The following is a 22505-nucleotide window of genomic DNA, read 5'->3' on the forward strand; positions in this document are numbered from 1 at the left end:
AATTAGTTTTTGGCCAACTCACTCTTGACCCAACCTTCTAAGCCCCCCTTAACGATGATATCTTGCAAGTTTGTTCCCAATTCGCCGACCCTTTGGCTCAAAATTATATTACTGTCAGAGTCGGCCACGTAAACCATGGCTTTAGTAACGTCCCATTTCAAAAACCAACCAGTTCTGACTGTCAATTCCTTGGAATCCTTATACTTCTCTCTTAACATGTTGATTAAGGCTGGGATTTCCAACGTTAATAATGCGTTGTTGATGGAGTTACGGGAGAAAATATTACCGAATGACCCAGCCACAATCAACTTCATTCCCTTAGCCAAAATAGCTGTGGCTGCTTGCTCTCTGGAAGAACCAGTTCCAAAATTGAATCCACTGATGATGATATCACCGGCATGGACCTTATCTCTAAATTCAGAATCATAGTTCTCCATACAGACCTCAGCCATTTTGGACTTTGGAATATCATCTTGGTAAGTATACTTACCCGGGTAAATACCATCGGTATTGATATTATCAGCATCACATAGAATTAATTCCCCTACAATTTCCGTTGGGAACCCATCCAATATATCTACTGCTCCTCCGTCTTCTGCTGAGGCAGTAGTCTCTGCTTTAGGAACCGTGACTTGTTTAGTGATTTCTCTATTTTGTGCAACTGGCTTTCCTTCTAATTCTTCGGGGCCACCGATTTTCCCTAAAACAGCTGAAGCAGCGACAATTTCAGGTGAACTCAAATATGCCAAAGCATCTTTAGATCCCATTCTTCCTTTGAAGTTTCTGTTTGTGGCAGAGATCCCAACTTCACCATCTTCAAGCAATCCCATACCCAACCCTATACAAGGACCACATCCAGCAGGCAAGGCCGTTGCACCCGCATCGATGATATCTTGCCAAGCACCATCAGCCTCAGCATCTTTTTGCACATTAGATGAAGCAGCAGCCACGTAGAACTCGACATCGGGATGCACTTTTTTCCCCTTCAAGATGGCAGCAGCTGCCTTGATATCACTTAATCTCGAATTGGTACAAGAAACCAAGTATGCCTTATTAATCTTGATATTCTGGTTGGACAAATCATACAATGAGTTGGAGATTTTGACGGAGTTAGGACCGGAGATATACGGGCTCAAAGTACTCAAGTCAATGGTCAAGTGCTTGGCGTACACAGCATCGTCGTCGCTATGAGTAGGGTTTTTGATCAAGTTCCCCACAGTCTCTTCGTTTACTCTGGGATGAGGTTGTGGTAGCTTGGTGATTCTGTCCTGGTAGAAAGCTATCAAGGTCTCATCAACTGGAAACAATCCAGACAACGCACCCCATTCGGTGGTCATGTTGGCAATGGTCAACCGGTAATCCACAGATAAGTTTCTTACGCCTTCTCCCACAAATTCAATGGCATGGTTCAATACTTCATCATTGTTGAAAAGACCACATAACGTCACAATGATGTCCTTTCCAGTAACACCTTTGGGTAACTGACCAATCAATTCCACTTTGGCAACTGGGGGGATCTGCCACCATGTTTGACCGGTAGCCCAGATCGAAGCAGCATCAGTTCTGACAATAGGAGTTCCTAAGGCCCCAACACCACCGTAAGTGTTGGAATGTGAATCGGATGCCACCGTTAAGTTCAATGGATACGCGTATCCTTCTTCTATCATGATCTGGTGTCCAATACCTCTTCCTGCTGGATAGAAGTCTATACCTTGTTCTTTAGCAAAGTTTTCAATATTGGTATACTTGGCCAAGTTTTTCTCTGACTTGTTCTGAACATCATGATCCAATGTACACACAATTTGACGGTTATCTTTAACCTTGGAAGCCCCTAAGCCCATGAATTTGGTAGCCACAGGCCAGGAATTGTCATGAGACATACAGTGAGCAGGCTGGATTGAAACATAGTCCCCACTAAATACTCTTTTGTCAGAGGGCAACCCTACGGCATATTTCTGGACGATTTTTTCCGTCAAGTTCTGACCTCTAGCTCTAGCAGACGTTACCGAAAACTGTCTAAAAAAAACCTTCATACTAAGAAACCTAGAAGCCTTTGTCTTACTCACGAAAAACTTCGCACCGCTGATTCAGAATCCATCTCGATAAGCGCGAAAAATGAGTCAGAAATATTCTGGGGAATTGTATTGGTCCATGAACGGTATTGCGAGTGTTGCTGCCAGCGTGGTGATAGCGGCTCTATACGTGATAGTTATCCATGCATGGACTCCCACAACACTCCAGGGTAGCTCGCGGGACGATGCAGCCTTGATCACTCACCGTTTACGTAGGGTATCGGGGTTGTGTGTGGTACTTTTGGCGGTGGTACCGTCAATTTTAGTGTATGAAGATCCCAGTACCTCTCTAACAGGAGTCTATGAACTAATGGGGGTTCTAATACCCAGAAAGGATGTAGTAGACACATTTTCAGCACCATTAAGGTGTTTAAGTGCTAGTCTAGTACTATTCTCCGGACCTATATTTGCATATATTGTCGAAACCCCCACGAAATACTGGTCACACGACTTCCAGCAGCTGTTCTATTCTCTTCAAGGATTCAGGAACCATGTGTTTGCTCCCATCACCGAAGAGCTTGTTTACCGTTCAATTGTGTTTGTGGTTCTCTCTAAACAATTTCCAACCACAACCATCATTCTTTATAGTCCGTTATTATTTGGCTTGGCCCATGCCCACCACGGATATGATCTTGTGGTCCACCAGGGAGTTTCGGTGGCAATGGCGGTGTCGAGTGTCACTTTCCAAACCTTATACACATCCTTGTTTGGTGTTTTGGCGGGATACGTCTTTGAAAGATATAATAGCATGTGGTGTGCCGCTATACTTCACGCCGTGTGCAATGTGATGGGTATCCCACCTATCACAGTACACGGGTCGGTGGTGGCGAAGTTTGTGTACTATTTGCTACTCCCATTGGGAGTATACGGGTTTATAAACATGATTTAGAAATTATTCAAGTCCAAATAGGCCCACTGAACACAGTATACGACCAGGAGAACTATACCGGATGTTTGATCCCTCTGTTACAGTAGATGGTTTATAACCTTAACGGACGTTTTATGTGATATTAGACATTTTGGTGCTACGTCATACGTTTTGTTGCAGTGGTTTGCGAGAATTGTTAATGGGGTAGGGCGGCCACAAACATCTGTTAATCTCTCATTAAATCACTTTATACTCTACTCAACTCATGAATACACGTATTTCCACTTCCTATAACCTTCTATATTGTCCCCTACCTCCAGTACTACGTTTCCTCCACCTTTAGTTAGCGCCGCACATTAAAAGCTTTTGGTTCGCGATTTTCCAGTCTCGTTTTATGTTGATTTTTTCGCTTGGATTTTATCTGGATTTAGAAGCCTCAAAAAAAGACAACCACAAACCGTGTTCTGTCGTTGGTAACATCTTTTCCAACCATTTATCCCAGCATCTTCCAGCCTTGCTAGCTTAGCTTTGCCATCAGTTGACCATCCACTACCCCACACTTCCCCGTCGCTCCTTTTTCGCCTCTTCAAATTATTGCTCGTTCATGCATACCTAGTCTTTCATTTCATTTTCCCACTATTTGCTGAATGTCCCATCTAAATCCTGCCCTCCCGCCCGACTCCCAGTCAGGCCAGAGCATCTCTAACAAGCTGCACTATGAGTCGGCTGCCAAAGAAATCGAGCAGGAGAAGAAAATGGTGGCAGCCTTGAAGAGACTTTCCATTGGAAACATGATGAACTATGATCCTGACTTACCCAACGAGGAGGTGGACTTTCTGTTCCTGTTCCAGGACACTCTCTTTGACGATCATGAGAAGCCCAAGGTGTCGCGGTCGCCATCGCGGTCGCCACTGCCCAGCATATCACCCCCTCATACGGCGTCACGGGCAGAAACTGGCTTGAATCGGCCCAAAAGCCCTGAAACCAGTCCTGGGTCTAGTGCTAGCGACTTGAACGAGTCTCTTGACGCCGAGGAGCTTCTCTGGGTTCCTGCCAATATGCATCCGGAGGTGGCTCCCGAAAACTTCAAGAATCACGTCAAGTCTACGGTGGGAGAAATCATGGAACGTCAACTTTCTCGGAAAAACTCCCTCAAACGGCGTTCTTCGTTGCTGACGTCCATATCACGGCTCGACTCTGCCCTGGAAACCAAAAGCCCCGGCTCGTCGCAGGAGTCTTCGCCCACAAAGAATTCACCGGTGAAAACTCCCCTGCCCAGTCACGGCACTCCTCCTGAAACAAGTACTTCTTCATCGCCCAGCCACACCGCCACCTCTCCCAACCACACCTCGCCGTTGGCCATCCACACGAACAGGTTCAGTAACCCTTCATTGCGGGAATTGTCAAATGAGCTTGAAAAGCTCTCGAAACTCGCGGGAAGAAACTCCACCGATGCCGTAACGGTTGCTCGAACCCTTTCTGCGTCATCCTTGGGGTATACCGATGTGGAGAAGTTGGCCATTGATGAACTCAACTCGTCTCCTCGCTCTTCGCATGTTTCGGTGGACGAGTTGTACGACCCATTGTCTCCATCGTCAGTGAGAACCTACGAAGACTCGGCCTTTCCTTTCGACACTGATGCGCCTGACATCGATCCCATGGGCGTGAACCTGCAGTTTGCTTTACGTCGGTCTCGTCGGGTGGACTACAGAAAACAGGTGCAGTCGTCGGGCCTGAAACTTCAGACTGCCAAAGCCGAAAGGATCTCGAGCTTGCGGAATAACCTTTCTCTGGGACCGGTTCCTAAACCAGCACCCAAGAAGTACGGTACCGAACCCTATATTGTGGCTCAACAGCCATACATTGTTAACCAAGTGTCTCAGTACGGTGGGTCGGCTTCGGGCTCTTCTGTTGATGCTCGTGGTGAACGTTCTCGTTCCAGCCGTTCCAAGCCTCAAAACCTCCATGTCCAAACAAACAGGAGCTCGCAAAAGCTGTTCAGCTATCGCAACCATAGTCTTGATCCTACTGCCGGGCCTTTCACTAAAGATTCTCCGTATGGGTCAGTTGCTCCGTCATCACCTTTGGAGGAAAAGCTCCCTACCACGAAGTACACTCAGCATAACTTGACAGCCAAGCGGTTGTCTCATATTAAGACATCACCAGTATACCCAGTACACCCCCAAACCTCCAGGAACATGAAACCACAAATATCCGGCCATGGTCCAATGCCAGTGCAGTCTGGTCCAATACCAGTGCAGTCTGGTCCAATACCACCCCAGACCCAAGGTTCTTCTGGTTCCAGGACTCCATCGGGCGGCTCATCTCAATCGAATGACCGAGGCCATTCGGGTAATTCTCAACAGCTTTACCAAAATAGTCAGGTACAGGGCCAGCATCCTCCAGGTCAACAACGGTCTCATCGCCACAGAACACAAGGATATCCGGTGGATCATAGACTGTCATCTCACGGTTCTCAACCTCATTACAAATCGGGCTACAATCGTCAAGTTCAGTACCAGCAATACCAAGGTCATCCACAGGTACAGCATCCACAGGGACAGCATCCACAAGGACAGCATCCACAAGGACAGCATCCACAAGGACAGCATATTGCTCACGGTCAGCCAGCCAACTCTAATCACAGACACCAACCTCAAGGCCAATACATGCCAAAGAATTACAGGTCGTCATCTGCCAATCAGGTTCAGAAGATTCCTGGTAAGATGATTCCTCAGAACCCTACTCGCCAGCAAGTAGTTTCCCAGTCTGGGTCACCGCGTCAGAGTACCTTCAAATACTCTACAACAGAACCGATTTCAGATTTTCAAGTTATGCCAGATAGTACGGTCCCCGAGGGAACATCTCCCGTGGGGAAGAGTTCGAACGCTTCTTCCAGAAAGCCAGTGTCTCCTAAACGTCATAGAGATGCTTCTCCCAAGAGACGGATTAGAAATGGACCTAATCATAGTGTTCCTGAGTTGATCAGTAGTCTTAATACCCAGCTTCCTTATTCCTCTTCTACTGAAAGAAAACTCAAAAGCTCGGAATCCTTACCCATTAAGCCCCTGAGCCAAGATGCTATTTTCAAGTCCGAGAAGTTGAACGAGAACCTCGATCTTTTAAGGAGTGAAATCAACGAGTTTAAAGAGAGCTTAAGTAGAAGCGAGAAAATTGAGGTTGTGAAGAAACCAGTGCTCATCAATGATTCTACCGAAATCACAGAAAATGCTGATGTTGATTTCAGCTTTGAACAAAGTTACCAAGACCTTTCTTTTGAAGACAAACTTGGAATTGCCGCACTAGATGACGATGAAGTGTCTCTGAATCAGAGAGGTGCTATGTTAGTGGACTTATTGGGTGAACAGCCTGTGGTTGTTAATAAAGGTACAACTGATGAAGGACTTCAAGCAGAAGAAGAGGTTGCACAAGAGCCCAATACTCTGAGTGAGTTGGAAACATTGAAGGAAATTGACTCTGAGGAAGAAGATTTGGCTAATAAGGTTGCAAACATTGACGAAATCGATGCTCATGAAATCTCCGATCAATCGTCAGTAGAAACATCACCTCAAAATGATGTTCAACTCACTACAAACAAGAACGAATCTGCCAGTTCATTGGTATCTAATGAGACTGCTCCTTCTATAACTCCTCAGAATACCAATCCAACCAAGATGTTGAAAAAGAAGAAGTCCTGGCCTTGGATGCGGAACAATAATGACGAAAAAGAGAAAATCAGAGAAAGAGAGAGGTCTTTGAGTTCTTCTACTGTTGAGTTGGCTACTGTTCCCGAAACTCCAAAGTTCAGTCCCAGGTCGGTTTCCTCACCGGAACTTTTCAGTCATACCGACCAACTGGAGGCCTCAAAGCCAAAGGACTCTAAGAAACAGCTAACTCCCGTACAAGTTCAGACCATTGTCGAAGAAACGTCGCATGTTTCGAAAGAACCGTTTGTTGGTAAAGAAAACGTTATCAGCAAATTCTTCAAGCGGAAGAGAAGCAATTCACACTCAGTGGTGCAAGAGAAGCCTTCGAGCAATGACGACGTTATAGTTGATTACGAGTCGGATTCCGACGCCAAGAAGTCTGCCAATATCATCAAGGGTTCTAGGATCTTCAAGAAGAAGCCTTCAGCAAAGAAAGAAGAACCCAAGAATAAGTTGGGGTTGAAGATCTTAGGGTCTACTGGAACCAATTTGGTCGACAAGACATCACCAAAAGATAGATCTGAAGGTGACATGGAAGGTGTTGAAACTGATAGTAGTGTGGTAGTGGAGTCGAAGCCCAAGGCCTCTTTGGACAGTTTGGTCGACAAGTTAAATGGTTCTCAGGAATCGCTTGAGAGCAAACTCAAGACTGAAAAGAAAGACAAAAAGGACAGAAAGAAGAAGAAGGAAGCCAGGGAGAAGAAAGAAGCCAGAGAGAAGAAAAAAGAACTGGCCAAAGAAGAGCCTACGAAAGAAGAACCGGTTGAAGATCCTAAGGATGCTGATGATAAACTTCTCCAGAGCACTCAAGAAGTTCAGGAAAAGCTCAAAAAGTCAATCAAAAGAACCTCCAAGGCCAACCAGCCCATTGAGTTCACAGACTCCGCTTTCGGATTCCCGCTTCCGCCTCCTTCCCAGTCGACATTGATCATGTTAGACTACCGGTTCCCTGTGCATGTAGAAAGAGCCATCTACAGATTGTCGCACTTGAAGCTTGCAAACCCAAAGAGATCATTGAGAGAACAAGTGCTTCTTTCCAATTTCATGTACGCGTACCTTAACTTAGTGGACCACACGTTACACCTCGAACAGCAAATGAACGGAGATGAGTCTGTAGTGGATCCAGAAACAGAAAAGTTTGAATCGGAGATGTCGGCAGATCAGTTGGAGCTCGATGAAGAGCTTGAACTCGCAATGGACACCGATGGGCTCTCGGACACCGACGCTGACATTGACGGCATCGCTACCACCACTTCGTCGGCAGTGTTCTCCCACGCCTAATTGCCGTGACACTGTATAGTATAAAATAAACGTACGCAATAGACCAAGCCTCTATCACGCGCGAATCACACGTCTGCGCACCTCGTTTACAAGCAAAAAAAAATAGGGTGATATAAACATTCGCTTTTTTTTTCACTTGTTCTTTTAAAAGGTTTTTTATAGAGTTACTATGTCAAGAAACTTGGCCTTATTGCTGGCACTGGAAGTGGCTAAACATAATACTGTCACTGATGCGTGGGTTACCCTTTACAACCGAAAGGTGTATGACATCACCGGATTTATCAATGAGCATCCCGCTGGTGGTGATATCATCATCCCATATTTAGGAAAAGATATCACCCAGATTATGGCCGACACCATCTCCCACGAACACTCTGAAAGTGCCTACGATATGTTGGACGAAGAGATGTTGATTGCTTACGTGGCCACACCTATTGAGGAAGAAGAAATGTTGAATAACAGAAACCACACTCCGGTAGAAGTCAGATTACAAGACAACAATAACTATGCGTTGGATGAGTTCCACGATCACTTACCTGCATTGGATAAGTTATCTATTCAGACCGACTACGAAGCCGATATCAAGAAACACAAATTTTTGGATTTAAGCAAGCCTTTATTCCCTCAGGTGTTGTTTGGAAACTTTTCTAAAGATTTCTACTTGGAACAAGTTCACAGACCTAGACACTACGGGCAAGGTTCTGCTATGTTCTTTGGTAACTTCTTGGAACCGTTCACGTTGACTCCATGGTGGATGGTTCCGTTGTGTTGGTTGGCACCCAACTTGTTCATCTTTTACGTGGGGTTTGTCAACCAGAACAAAATCATTGCTTTGAGTCTCTGGTTGTTCGGTCTTGGGGTTTGGACCCTTGTCGAGTACTGCTTACATAGATTCTTGTTCCACTTGGACAAGTACTTGCCTGACCACCCTATTTCCCTCACGTTACACTTTTCTTTACACGGAGTTCACCACTATTTGCCAATGGATAAATACAGATTGGTATTACCACCAGTTTTATTCATTGTTTTGGCCTATCCCTTCTACAGGTTGGTGTTTTCTCTCCTTCCATTCTACATGGCGTGCTCGGGATTTGCTGGAGGGACCTTTGGTTATATCATGTACGACTGTACCCACTATTTTTTGCACCACACCAAGTTACCAGCTTACTTTCAAGAGTTGAAAACCTACCACTTAGAGCACCACTATAAGAACTACGAGTTGGGCTTCGGCGTCACCTCCAAGTTCTGGGACGTGATTTTCAACACTGAGATCACCGAAACCTTTGAAAAAAGAAACTAATTCATTCATGCTTGTTTATGCCAATGTACCTAATAATTCAGAAATCTACCAAATATTCGTATTCATCGATGCGCAATCCACCGTGTTGCAAGGCAAACTCTGGGAACTCCTCGTCATTCTTGGGGGCCTTGAAGTGCCGTTTCCCCTTTTTGTATACCCCATCTCTATTGTATCCCTTGTTCCAAGAAAGGGTATTGTCTCGCTCTTTTTGGGCTAGGAGTTCCATAAAGATTTTTCGTTTGTTCGCAGCCACTTCCTTTACTGCTTGCTTCTGCTGAAGAATGAACTCAGGGGTCATGTTTGACTTCTTGGTGACTTTCTTGTGTTGCAAGCGCTGGAGGTAATCATAGTAACTGAAGTTTACCGATGAGTTTGTTGGAGCATCTTCCTCTTCATTTTCACTTTCACCAGCAAGCCTATAGTTGTACTTCATGTGGAGGAACATGTCCTCACACTTGGTATAGAACTCGTTTGACCCTGTGCTGGGGAGGGTTGGTTTGGCTATCAACTGCTCTGAAATGAGTATATCCTGCCACGTGAAAAGCCCATGTCTATGGGGGTTTGTGTCGTCTTTATGGCTGAGTTTTGCCAACTCTCGAGTGAGATCATCTACTTTTCCTGCGAGACATTTGGCCATTTGGTCGGTGGCCGGAGTATCCATCTTAGTAGTCATTTGCTGGCCCTTTCTTAGGTTCATGCGGTTGAGCTTTTTGGAAATTGCTCGTTCAAGTAAAGCCTTCATTTCCAAGTACAAATCGGCATTGTGGTCGCTTCGCTTTTGTACAAACTTGATCCGCCTCAACGGGTTAATGGAGTCCAGCTCCTCTTCTGCGTCAGTGTCAGACGCGTCGGAGACGCGAAGTGTTCCGATGGTTTCATCCTCGTCCGAGTCGTTGTTGTTGGGTTCCACGCCATTTTCATCACCATTTTCATCACCTTTCTCATCGTCTAACCAGTCTAATTCCTCAACCTCACCATCCAGCTCTTCTTCACTACCACCGTCGGCACCAGCAGAAAAATACTCGGACTCAGAGCTGTCGTCTGAATCCACCTCTCGCACTGGGCGTTTTCTTGAAGGTGGAGCATCAGTTTGGCCATGGCGTAGTTTGCGAGATCCTCGTGTTATCGGTAGCACGGGCTCTGTAGCCAAGTTGTTGGGGGTAAAACGCGTAAAACGCGCCTCCACCGCACTTTGTACCACTTCCGGTTCGAACCTTATGCCCCTGATGTTCGCCACGTCTGTATATTCAAATTGGGTTCGAGGATCAGGCACTCGGTCAACACTCAAAGGCCATTGAGTATACCGCCAGTATGGGAACACCGGGTGTAAATTGTGCATTAATGCGGTAGAATAGAGATGTGTAGCGAGGTCTCTCCTGTGGCTCTTTTCCAACAGGCCCAAAAGCCGTCGATATTCACTAATGTCTGTCTCGGGCATGTTGGTATTGTTGTTTGTAGAAGTTGAGCGACATCCATCGCGATTCGCGCGACATCTGGCACCCACGACATCTTCCCATCTACACATCCCACTCGCACCAAAAAAACTTTTCGTCTCTCTCTTCCTTCTTCTTTTCTCTTTCCTCTCCTCTTCTCTTTCTTTGTAGTCTCTGTTAAGCTCCTTTCATCAGTCGCTATGCAATCCTTTTCCGCCGAGTTTTTAGACATTTCCTTGGAGTCCAAAGCCTTGATCTTTGGTGAGTTCACCTTAAAATCAGGTAGAAAGTCCCCATATTTTTTCAACGCAGGTCTTTTGAACACAGGAAAACGGTTGTCGGCTTTGGCTACCGCTTATGCCAAGGCCATCATCACTTCAGGCATCAAGTTCGACGTGCTCTTTGGCCCTGCTTACAAGGGTATTCCGTTAGCTTCCATCACTGTGGTCAAGTTGGCTGAATTAGAACCTGAAACTTACGGTAACATCGAATATGCCTTCAACAGAAAGGAGAAAAAGGACCATGGAGAAGGTGGCTCCATTGTTGGAGCTTCGATCGAAAACAAGAAGGTGTTGATCATTGACGATGTGATTACTGCTGGAACTGCTATCAGAGAAGCATTTGATATCATCGAAAATGCCAACGGAACCCCGGCTGGATGTATCATTGCCTTGGACAGACAAGAGACGAGTCCCGGATCAGACGTGTCAACCACCCAAGCGGTGGCCAAAGAGTTTAATGTGCCAGTGGTTTCCATCACTTGTTTGGACGACATCATCACTCACTTGAAGGGCAAGATTTCGGCAGACGAGCTCGAGATGATCCAGGAATACAGAAAGAACTATAGTCCTAAGGCGTAATGTATAGATATGTGTATTAAATTCAGGTGCTTGTGCTCTGTTCACTCAAGCTCTTATTTTCTTGATCTTCTTTTTGGGGGCCTTGGGAGCAGCAGCTATGGCCGGAGCCTCGGGGCGGGGTGCATATATACCTTGTGTCATAGGATGCTTCATGGTGAAGGGCGAATGTACCGGTACAATTGTGTTCATCTTGAATCCTCTAACTTTAGGTATTTTTTCAGGTGTGAATCCAACCATGTACTCTTCAGGTATGGGGTGTCCACTACTAGCGCTTACACTGTTCAAAGTGGTGGGGTGGGTTTTCAAGTACTTTCCAATAGCGTTCAACACCTGTCGTTTGTTTTTCACAAACTCGTCGATTGGCTCGCCGTTTTTTCTCAACAACACCTTCACTCTTCCAGGGTTTCCAAAGTCCCGGGGATGTGTCCTATCCAACTCTAACAATACTGGAAATTGTAAGAACCGACAAGCATCACCGATGGTTAAGGCCAAGGGGTTTTCCACCGCATTTTCTTCAGACACTCTTCTTCCCTGTTTGTGGCTCCTGTTCTTGTCAAAATAACAAGGATATATGGTTTGGTAGGCTTTGAATTCCCGTTTTTCTTCGTCAGTGAACAGTTTGGGGTCCCTGATTGCATCCAGGGCGATTCCTCCGGGAGAGGTTGCTGGGGGTTTTGCAGATGGTACAGGTATATTGGGGAATAAAGATGGCTCCAGGTCTTGTGATCGTGTAACGGTAGGCTGAGCTCTCAAGGGGGCTATGGGTGTGTTCAACGAAGGATCAAACTGCGCGAGGTCCATGTCCATATTATCGATGTCATCGTCATCTACTTCCTCTAATACTGGTCTTCTTGACATGATTGTGTGAAAGGTTGGGTAAGATGAACGACGAAGTTTTTCAGCGCGCACCAGAAGTCGCACATTCGAAATTGCAGTCTCACTATCTTTCGCAATTAGCTTAAGATAACTCCTTCACCACATAAATGGAGTCTTCAGACCAAACCCCCCGGGTACTCAAACAGTGTTTGGAGTTGTTCGACTCCCCCAAGCACGAGCAGTATTCCATGCCCATTGAGGTGAACATCCGCGACAAATATAATCACCACCCAGACATCCAGTACTTCAAGAGCATCAAGAGTAGAAACCATTTTACTTATCACAAATACAAGAGAACCCCCACCAAAAGTGCCCCAGCTCTGCTATCGTTAATAAGTGACTTTGACCCCTTCCTGAGGACGCTTCTCCTTGAGCGGTTGTCCACATTTCTGTCACTAAATTGGAGCATTCCTCTTGATACTGATCATGAACTTAATGAACTTAAATGTGCCCAGAACGGATGGAAGTGTATTTCAATTGCTATCAATAACGTTTCCAAAAACCATTTGTTATGCACATCATGTAAGAAACTTCTAAGTCTTCGGTTTAATGAATTTAGTGAAGAACTGTCTGAACTTGACTTGAAGAACTGTGAAGATCTCAACTGCTATTTGGCAGAGGAGTATATCCACCAAGTGAAAAATGCTGGCCATAGCGTCAATTGTCCGTGGCGCAACTTCGAGACTCCTTTGGAAGGAGTATACTATGTCAAACCGTTCATTGAGTCTACTAATGAGACTCTCATCAATACCTACTTGTCGTGCCTAAAGAGCTTGGTCGATAATCACCGCATAATAGCAGATAAGCAAGGCATGTTTACGAGCACTAGTCCTAGCTCCGAGCGCTTGAAGGCGTTTGTACGCGTGTCCAATAACTGGATACTCAAGCGGTACTATGGTGATAACAAGACTGATAAGAGTATGATTCTTGATCATATACCATCGTGGATATACGATATCAGCTTGCATGGCTGGGACTTGAAAGTCCAGTCGTTTTCAAACCACCTCGTTCTCTTCTTGGTGTGTTCAGACTGCAACAAGAAAGTGTTTCTTGACTACAGGCAGCATCCACCCATCAACAAGGATATACCGCATGTACCTGTTTCTACTGGCTTGGACTTGTCGACATCCAAGATTCTCACTCCCGTGAAGTACCCTTCCAACTTAACAAGCTCTGTTTTCACCAAAAGCTGCTATGATATCGTAGAAGAAGAGGAAGAAGAGGAAGAAATTATAGACTTATACTCCCAACATAAGTGTTGGTGTTCGAGGAAATTGGTTTGGAACAATCAGGAACGTATTTCTGATTATTTATTCAACTTGATAATTCGGATGGAAACAAGAATTGGGCCTGATGGAGAATATCTAGGGGAAACTGACTCAACAATGTACACTGATGATGAATCTTGTAAACGAAGAGTAAGTTTCGATGTTGCAGACGGGTTGGAGAGATTGAACAAGTTACGCAAATTGTATTTAGTTGATGATTGATGACATTTCTTTATAAATAAACAATAACCGCAAAGGGCTGAAAGCAAAATGAAGTGAAAATAGGGCTATACGTTATTAGGAGGTTCACTGTAATCCAAGATCTCGATAAAGGTTTCCTCTCTGTCGTTAATACTTCTTTGGACGGCGGCCACACAACGGTTGAAATCAAATCTTACTTGCCAGATCCCACCAGTAACATCGGCAAGTATGTCTTTGACGAATTTTCCTTTACGAATGTCCCAAAGCTTCAACATTCGTTCGCTTCCGCTGATGATTCTTAAGGCATCGTGTTGAAAACAGGTTATAGCCGCACTGTGACCTTCAAGTTTGCTATAATTCTCGCCAGTTTTGGGGTTCCAAACTCTTAAAGTAGTATCGGCAGCGGCAGAAACCAAGTAGTCCTTGCTCAATTCCAACAACCCTACCAATGAACCATGACCCTTCAAAGTGTGCAATAATTCACCAGTATCAACATTCCATATGTTAATAGTCGAGTCCATTGAGCCAGAATAACAGATTTTATTCTTGTAGTCCAAAACTGTCGAATATATTCTATCCACATGTCCAGCTAATACTTGAACACAGGTCCCACCTCTCATTAAATCCCATACTCTGACAGTAGCATCATAGGAGCCACTAACAATTAAGTTTCCATACGCAGACACCGATCTGACCGACTGGGTGTGTCCCACCAACACCTTCATGAGGAACGGGTTGTTGATGTCAGAACTGTCGTATGTCATACATGGAATGCCGTCGTCCTCATCAGTATCGGGTATTATGGGCAATCTCCAGACATTCAAGTTGTGATCTCTCGAGCCAGTCACAAGCAACGGAACCGAAGGAAATATTATATCATTACCAGACTCGTCTCTTCCGATTTTCACTGGGTGTAAGATATCCAAGCATCTCACGGTGGAGGTGTGTCCTTTGAAGATATGCGTACACTTTCCAGTCCGAATATTCCAGATTCTGACTGTCCGATCGGTGGCACCACTAACCAAGGTGTTGCCGGTATACTTCAAGGCCCAGACACCACCTTCGTGGCCCTTTAGTACCTTGAGCAACGCCCCGGTCTTGGTGTCATGAACATTGATGAGTCTGTCATCCACACCAGTGATGATCTTTTCATCATCATGCTGTAAGCACGTTACAACGTTATTACCTTGACTGGGCACCTTGATACTGATACGTTTGGGCTCGTACTTGGGGTTCATCCACCGGTTGTAGATAGTCAATCTCTTTTTGTATAGAAGTTGAGCAATATTTAGTTCCGAATTGGCAGCAGGATCGGCCCATTCGCTAATCAACTGGTCAGGGTTGGCGATTTCACGCTCGATATCTTCAGGAGATTCCATCAACCGGTCCTTCTTGAGCAATTCCACCCACACGTTGGAACCATTCACTACCCGGTTCCATTTACGGTTGACTAGGGCAAGGTTGAATAAAGATTTGTGGTCCAACTGGTCAAGAATCTTACGGGTGATTTCCAGCGGGAAGTTGGTCAAAAGATCCCGTTTCAAGTTGTGGAAGATGGTGTTACCCAACGAACTCAAAGTCAACCGGTTGACGTTCTGTAACAACTTAAACACCAAATGATTTTGGTTCCTTTCGGTAAGAAACAACGACAAGTTCTGGATGAGGTTGATCAAATCTCCCTGGGACGTGGGAACGTTGGCCAACAAGTCTTCGATGGGGTCAGGTAAGTCCTGCTTCATACCGCTGTGGACGGGAGACGCACTGGGCGAGGGCAAGGGAAGTTGTTGTGGTTGCTCCTCCATGTCGGACACAGGGGTATTTGTGGCGGTGTGACCGGCGTCAGGGGTCCGGGGTTGTACCGACACCACGTCGTTGAGTCCATCGGTCGAACTCATCATGTTATTTTCATGATGGTGAGAGTCGGGAAATGTAGGAGTAAGCGTGGTCATAGGCGACAAAACTGTCAACCTTCTCTTGGGAGGATGGAAGGACGTTTGGCTCAACTGCGATATGCTCATATCGGTGTCGGACAGAATCATATCGTCACTTTCGTTGATATCTTCTTCCAAAATAGTGTCTCCGTCTCGAATACGTTTTCTGTTCTCACGGTTGTGCTGAGCAAGACTAAGCTTCAGATACTCGTTTTGAAGCCAGAAGTCCGATAACCGGGCCGCCGGGTTGGACACACTGTACTCGTGTTTGGCCGGCACGTTCTGCAACGGGAACATTGGTGGGGTGTTAGACATGTTTATGGGGGTATGTGGAGGAGAAGCTTCTGGAGCACAGGCAAATAAAGTAGTACGGAAGGTGAATATTCACGGCAAATAACAGCAAGGAAAACACACAACTGACTTTGCTAAGGTGGCACGTCTTGAGGCAAAAACTATGACGGTTGACAGCTTATATACACTTGTTGTGTAAACTAAAATTTTCGAGCGTCCCTTACAGCTATGGTTTCTGCGCACATTTGTCTGCGACACGAGATTTCTTTATATACCTAACACACTATTATATGTTTTTTATCATTACTCCTGGTTGACCGGGCACGGCCGAGTCGATGATCTTACCGGTAATGGTGATCTCGTAGTCCTCGCCCGTGGCAATGTTCTTGCCGACCTTGGAGCCGCTGGCAATGGTGATCACCTCAACCTCCTGAATGTCAATAGACACGGGAGCCCTTTGAATATTGGCCATAACTGCCTTGATGGTGTCAATTTCGTCGAAGGTCAATTCCCGGTTGAACACGGTCTTAGGGTCCTCCACTGCCAATCTCTGCTTCAAAATCGAGATGAATGGCATGGCTCTCTTGATGTCTTTACCAACCTTTTGCTTGATCACACTGTTATCGTTCAAAGTATGGGCCTCAAACAATTCTCTGACCAAGTCGATGTAGCTGTCCTGCCACTCGGGGAACGACGACGCCACGAACAACGTCAATCTGGCGGGCTTGGACCCGTCAACCTCAGAAGGCTTTCCACCCTTCTTTTTCTTCAACACGTTCACCTCGGCTTCACGCACAGCTCTGGTCAATTCCCTCACATACGCCAACGCATCGCTAATGGGCTTCGACACCGGCTTGGAGGCGCGAGGGAACCGGGCGGTATGAATACTGCCACTGCGGTTCAACACCTCTCTGTAAATGTATTCACTGAAATGAGATGCCACAGGTGCAAGCAACAAGATCTGGTTTTCAATGTACTGCAAAACCAACTTCTTGTTCATGCCCACTGTACCTGATACCGAGTCTCTATAGTAGTCTCTGGCCGCCTGGAAATCAAAAAGACCTGTCTTCAAGGCAGCCTTGTAATTGGTTTGACTGTACAGCTCGTAGGTTCTTTCAATCAAGTCGTTCATCTCGTTTTCAAACGCATCGTCAAATAAGTTGTTGGGTTCACCACCTCTCAAATTATCCTGGTTCTTTAACACATCCTCACACCATTCTTTCAAGGTGGTCAATCTCAAGATGGCAGCATTGGCATTGGACTCGTCAAAGTTGGCGTCCTCAATGGTGTCACCAGCATCGGCCAATGCGATTCTCGATGCATCAGCACCAAACTTGTCGATTATCTGCGACAAGGTCATAAAGTTACCGGTGGACTTGGACATCTTGGCGTTGTTCAACATCAAGTGCCCGTTAATTCTCACTCCCTGAAGCCAGAACTTCTTGGGGAAAATAGCCACATGTGTGTAGAGCGAGAACGTCAAATGGTTTGCCACCAAGTCCTTACCGGAGATACTACAGTCCACTGGGTAGAAGTACTGGAACTCTCTTCTAATGACGTTCAAGTGTTCAATCGGAATGTCGGTGTCGACGGTTTTAGCTCCGTTGAAAATGTAGTCAAATACTCCGTAGGTCATTTGCTCGGGCTTGATACCAAATTGGCCGGGTTGCTTACCGTAGTAATCGGTGTGCAAGAAGCGGCCAATGGTGTAGTATGCCATATAAATCGTCGAGTCTGACAACGACTCGACCAAGTACCTTTCGTCCCAGGGCAATCTGGTTCCCAAACCAAAGTTTCTGGTGATAGCCCAGTTCTTCAACCAATCCAAAACTCCTTCGAAAGCGTGTAAACACTCTTTGGAGTAAGTGTTCATGTTGTTCAAACTGGTGGTGGCGTCGGCCTTCCACGAATCTTCCCCGTAGTCGATATACCATTGGTCCTCAAGAGAAACAATACAGTCATCACCAGACCGAGAAATCACCACTCCTTCGGGTTCGTTGTACACAAACGCCAACTTCTGGTCAATTAAGTCTTGTTTGACTTTATTTTTCGCAACCTCAACTTTTTCGCCAATATACTTTCCGATAACCATCGTACCGTTGTAGTAACCTTCCTTGTACGCCATCTCCTTGGCCTTGGCCAATTGGACAGAGTCTTTGGGCGACTGGATCTTCAACTCCTTAACCAAGTACTCGGCACACTTGTCACCGTACTTCTCAGTCTTGATAACCGGAACAATGTTGTCACAAACCCATTCCTTATCGATGTTATAGAACTCGGATTTGTTCAACAAGTCCTTGGTGGTGATGTAATCGTCTGGCGAGTCGGAAGGAACACAGGTCACCACCCCAGTACCCTTGGCGGCCAAAACCGTGTCCATGGGTAAGACTCTTAAGTTTTTGTTTTCCGCTAAAGGAGCATCGATTTTGGAACCAATCAATGCACTTCCACTGATCTCCACCACGGACTTGTAGTAGCCTCTCTTGGGAGTGATTTTCTGGTAGCACATGTTCTTGAAGGCCCTTTCGGTACAAATGAAGTACTGGTTGTTGCCAGCATCAAAGATACCATAGTCGATTTTGGGTGACACAAAACAACAGGTTTGTCCGTACATGGTTTCGGGCCTCAAGGTAGCAGCCACAAGATACACCGTCTTGCCATTGGTGTCGAAGCTGTTGTCGGCAAACACCTTTTGCGCAGCCTCAGCAAACTCAGTGACTTCAATCTTGATCCCGGTGTACTCCTGAGGATTTACACCTTCTCCCGATTGTCTATCGTGGTCCAAACAAGCCTGTCCATCCTTCTCCGAGTAGATGGTATATCTCTCTCCAAACTTGATTTTGTTCATGTCTCTCAATCTCTGAACATGCCATCTCACAAACGCATCGTAGTATAAGTTGGCATCGGTGGTCACCATCGACCGTCTCCAGTCGACTCTTCCTCCAAAGTTGGTGACATCCCTCTGCGTCAAAATAGGAAAGTATTCCAACCAGTAGTGAGGGTCGGCAAACTTGGCCACCTCTTCTCTGCTGATACCTAATTGCAACATGATTTCAAACTGGTACTTACCTCTTCCTTGTTTAGCAACAGCCTTAGACTTTTTGGCCTTAAACTTCGTCACATCTTCGCTCTTGGCCTTCTCGGGCTTGACTTCTTCTTCCTCGACGTCTTCTGGTGGACATCCTGAAAAGTCCTCACCGAAATCCTCGATTTCCCGCTTGATTTTATCGGCAGCGGCCTTGATTGGCATACCAGTACAGTGGAAACCCATGGGCATCAACACCCGTTTTCCTCTCATTCTCTCGAACCCGGCGGCGAACTCAAGCTTGGAAAGCGTGAAACTGTGCCCGGCGTGCAAAACTCCGTTCATGTAAGGATATGCCATAAGGGCAAAGAACTTGGGATGGATTCTTCTAACTTCATCGGTGTCCTCAATTGGAACCTCCTCGATTGGGGGTGCCTCGACCTCGAAGGTCTTCTCTTTGGCCCATACCGCCTGATACTTCTTTTCGATTTCTCTAAGAGTATCTCTACGGGAGGTATTCTCTAATTTGATAGGAGCACTCATATGGTTAGTATTAGTGAAAAATTTGAGATTGTGCGAAAGGAATGAAAATTTTTAGCTGCAAACATTGGGAGGAGGAGGCCGGTCGTGTATTCACCATGTGACTCAAGTATATAGGCTACCTGCGTTGTACCGATGCTGGTATAAAGTAATTACGCTTGGGCCCGGGAGAGGGCACAGGGGCCTCACGTGGTACCAGGGAGGTCAAGGTATCAAGGCTATCGGCCTTCAAAAATGTGCTGTTGAATTGATGGCTTTGTATCGCAAGCCCGGCCTTTCCAGACTCGCTAGTGGATGCAAATTGCACCGCAGCTGCTTCTTTATCAGGAAATATTGTTATGCGTGTAGGTTTAACCCCGGTGGTTTGTTTGAAATATAACAGCAATTGCTCTCTGGTGGCTGTTTTGGGCACCTGGTATAAGGCCAACGACAGCTGGTGGTTGAAAGGTCTTAACTCGTTCACGATATCCACTTGGGAGGGTTTGGAGGCAGATACTTTGATGATTCGGTCGCGAAACAGACTACCATCTGCTGTGAGGGCTTGGGCAATAGAAGTTTCAGATTGGAATAAAACGAACCCGTACCCGCTATTCATATGCCCCCGTTCTTTTGTTTGGGTGGAAATGGGTAATGTGACGTTTTCGACTCGGCCATATACCTGGAAAAACTCTCGCACCTGGGCAGTAGTAGTATCATATGGAATGTTTCCTACGTATATTTGTCTCTTGAATACTGGCGGTCCACGCTCAGCACTGTTGTCGGAGAACTTGGCCACAAGCTTATAGGTGCTGTCATTGAGGTCGTCGTGGAGCATTTTACCATTCAATTGCGAAACCGCTGCACGGGCTTGTTCTCCTTCCGCGTACTCAATGTACGCGAACCGGCGTTGGCGGTGCTGACTGTTCTGAAATGGCAACCGTACGTCTATGACAGTCCCGTACGGTTCAAACACCTTGATGAGCTTGGTTTTGTCCATGGAAGGAGGGAAGTTACACACCCACAAAATGCAGTGGGACATACGCTTTACAAGAACTTCTTGGTTCTCAAGCTTCTTGTGCGACTTGGTTAATGCTGCAAAAATTGCCTGGTTGTCTTCGAACTCCACCACCGCTTCGCACCCTTCTCCACTGTGGAACACAACCACATTTCTCACCACTCCACAGTCTTGAAAGAACTGTTCGACCGTACATTCAGGGACATTTGCTGGTAGTCCTGTCACCTTGACGGAAAGCTCTTCTCTGTTTCTGGTGGGCTTATCTATTTTCACCTTCTTTGGTATGGGTTCGTGGGTGTCTAGCGGCCTTTTGCGCGTAGTGACACCTGGAGTACTGACAAATTCTGCGACAGCTGACTGGTTCCACTGCGTATCTTCGTCCTCACTTTCTGCCTTCTTCTCATTGATTGTTCTGTAGACGATATTGGCTCTCACCACAGCTTTCTGCAACGATATGCGTGTGCCATACACTTGTTCATACAAAAGAGCTTCGTTTATGAGTTGCACAGGTGAGTCCATCTCCACCGCCGCTGCTATTGCAGTGTGCAAAAATCTGCTTACATCCTCATACTTAAAGTGGTTACGTTCAAAAAACCTCAATGCATATATCCAGACGGCACTTTCACCTCCGAACACCAATGTGAGCTTCAGCACCAAGTGTTTGGCCTCTTCAAGAAGTCCCCTGGACTCATAAATCGAAATGCATATCTTCTCCACCAGATGCGCATTGTCTTCGGCAGAAACAACGCTATTGTCTGCAACAGCACCCGTAAAGAACCGCTTCACATCTCCCAACAAGCGGGGCGATTCAACTCGGTTCTCAAAGGAAAGAATCGTGGTGGCAATAAGCTGCCAGCCCTGACTGGTCGGGTTTAACAACTTCATATACTCGATTCTGTCTCGTATCCTGTCATATAATTCCGGCTCGTCAAAGAGCTCCATGTTCCTGATGTACTCCACGTACGGATGAAATGCTCCAGGGAAAGAACACACGAACTTGGGGAGGATGTCCATCAAGAACTTGGTGTTATCATCCTTAGAATACAACAAGAAGATATATGCGGTCCATACGGGCACCCAATCGCTGACAGCCAGCATGAGCGACCGGTAGAATAGGGTCGAAACCTGTCGCAAGTCCGTGGAGTATTTCCCGACGTCAGCGAGGTACCGGGCCCAGAAATCGGGATCTTTGTGTTTCAGCGTAAGGTGCACTTCGTGCTTTTCGTAGTAAATTTGCAGCCGCTGTGTCGTACCATGGACCTCCAGAGCCATGGTCATAAACTCGTCGTACTTATCCGGAAAATACACGGATACAAATTCCGAAGTGTCGCTAAATGACTGTTCTAGCTTGTTGTGTGGATAGCTGAGACGCTTAATGTGTAGTTTCCACCACATTTGAATCTGGTCAGAGCCGGGTGTAGACCCCTCGGGGATCTCTGTAAAGAACTCTAGTACTTTGTTCCATATCAAGTGGCTGTTTTCAAAATCGTGTACGGTGTCGTTCAATGCCCGAGTGTACATCTCATGAAGCTCCAGATGAGATTTGACCTGGGAAGCGAAATCCAAATATCGAAGCCAGTAGGAACTGGTGGGGTACTCACGTATAAGGAGGTTATAGAACCCGTCGACGAGCTCGATCCGGGTATTTTTATCATCAATTGCCATTAAATCTTCAAGAATCTCATTAATCTCATCATGGCGGAGGGTGAAGTACTCGAGCTTATTGACTCGTGCCTGGTACAAGTCCAACACTTTCGTAGTCTTGTGGAGGCGGAGAGCACTTATCAAGGTGTCGTGTTGGCTCAACTCAAACGGCTGCTCCTGGACTCTTTGTTGTAATTCCTCGATGTCCATCTAT

General features: G+C 46.1%; 10 protein-coding genes across 10 annotated transcripts; 4 read left to right on the forward strand and 6 right to left on the reverse strand. All coding sequences in view use genetic code 12, as the record gives it.

Annotated features, from left to right (window-relative positions):
• Positions 1-2: 2 nt before the first annotated feature.
• On the reverse strand, positions 3-2033 carry LYS4 (mitochondrial Homoaconitase; the record flags this gene model as incomplete). The annotated part of the gene is made up of 1 exon (XM_006689983.1): positions 3-2033. The coding sequence occupies one exon, from the start codon at positions 2031-2033 to the stop codon at positions 3-5; it is 2031 nt and encodes a 676-aa protein (XP_006690046.1).
• A 1554-nt stretch (positions 2034-3587) lies between these two features.
• PSN45_001374 (uncharacterized protein) lies at positions 3588-7928 on the forward strand (the record flags this gene model as incomplete). Its single annotated transcript, XM_066157647.1, has 3 exons — positions 3588-5292; positions 5321-5562; positions 5619-7928. The coding sequence occupies 3 exons, from the start codon at positions 3588-3590 to the stop codon at positions 7926-7928; spliced, it is 4257 nt and encodes a 1418-aa protein (XP_066013744.1).
• A 169-nt stretch (positions 7929-8097) lies between these two features.
• On the forward strand, positions 8098-9228 carry SCS7 (fatty acid alpha-hydroxylase; the record flags this gene model as incomplete). The annotated part of the gene is made up of 1 exon (XM_006690426.1): positions 8098-9228. The coding sequence occupies one exon, from the start codon at positions 8098-8100 to the stop codon at positions 9226-9228; it is 1131 nt and encodes a 376-aa protein (XP_006690489.1).
• Positions 9229-9265: 37 nt separating this feature from the next.
• On the reverse strand, positions 9266-10666 carry PSN45_001376 (uncharacterized protein; the record flags this gene model as incomplete). The annotated part of the gene is made up of 1 exon (XM_006689981.2): positions 9266-10666. One exon carries the CDS (start codon positions 10664-10666, stop codon positions 9266-9268), a length of 1401 nt encoding a protein of 466 aa, XP_006690044.1.
• A 195-nt stretch (positions 10667-10861) lies between these two features.
• On the forward strand, positions 10862-11521 carry URA5 (orotate phosphoribosyltransferase; the record flags this gene model as incomplete). The annotated part of the gene is made up of 1 exon (XM_006689979.2): positions 10862-11521. The coding sequence occupies one exon, from the start codon at positions 10862-10864 to the stop codon at positions 11519-11521; it is 660 nt and encodes a 219-aa protein (XP_006690042.1).
• A 45-nt stretch (positions 11522-11566) lies between these two features.
• Positions 11567-12379, reverse strand: SEC65 (signal recognition particle subunit; the record flags this gene model as incomplete). The annotated part of the gene is made up of 1 exon (XM_006689980.1): positions 11567-12379. One exon carries the CDS (start codon positions 12377-12379, stop codon positions 11567-11569), a length of 813 nt encoding a protein of 270 aa, XP_006690043.1.
• A 125-nt stretch (positions 12380-12504) lies between these two features.
• PSN45_001379 (uncharacterized protein) lies at positions 12505-13887 on the forward strand (the record flags this gene model as incomplete). The annotated part of the gene is made up of 1 exon (XM_006689978.2): positions 12505-13887. The coding sequence occupies one exon, from the start codon at positions 12505-12507 to the stop codon at positions 13885-13887; it is 1383 nt and encodes a 460-aa protein (XP_006690041.1).
• Positions 13888-13952: 65 nt separating this feature from the next.
• CDC4 (SCF ubiquitin ligase complex subunit cdc4) lies at positions 13953-16112 on the reverse strand (the record flags this gene model as incomplete). Its single annotated transcript, XM_006689977.1, has 1 exon — positions 13953-16112. The coding sequence occupies one exon, from the start codon at positions 16110-16112 to the stop codon at positions 13953-13955; it is 2160 nt and encodes a 719-aa protein (XP_006690040.1).
• A 262-nt stretch (positions 16113-16374) lies between these two features.
• CDC60 (cytosolic leucyl tRNA synthetase) lies at positions 16375-19656 on the reverse strand (the record flags this gene model as incomplete). The annotated part of the gene is made up of 1 exon (XM_006689976.1): positions 16375-19656. The coding sequence occupies one exon, from the start codon at positions 19654-19656 to the stop codon at positions 16375-16377; it is 3282 nt and encodes a 1093-aa protein (XP_006690039.1).
• A 115-nt stretch (positions 19657-19771) lies between these two features.
• On the reverse strand, positions 19772-22501 carry PRP24 (Splicing factor; the record flags this gene model as incomplete). The annotated part of the gene is made up of 1 exon (XM_006689975.1): positions 19772-22501. The coding sequence occupies one exon, from the start codon at positions 22499-22501 to the stop codon at positions 19772-19774; it is 2730 nt and encodes a 909-aa protein (XP_006690038.1).
• Positions 22502-22505: the final 4 nt, after the last annotated feature.

The sequence above is a fragment of the Yamadazyma tenuis genome, chromosome 2, assembly GCF_029203305.1.
Source record: "Yamadazyma tenuis chromosome 2, complete sequence".
NCBI lineage: Eukaryota > Fungi > Ascomycota > Pichiomycetes > Serinales > Debaryomycetaceae > Yamadazyma > Yamadazyma tenuis.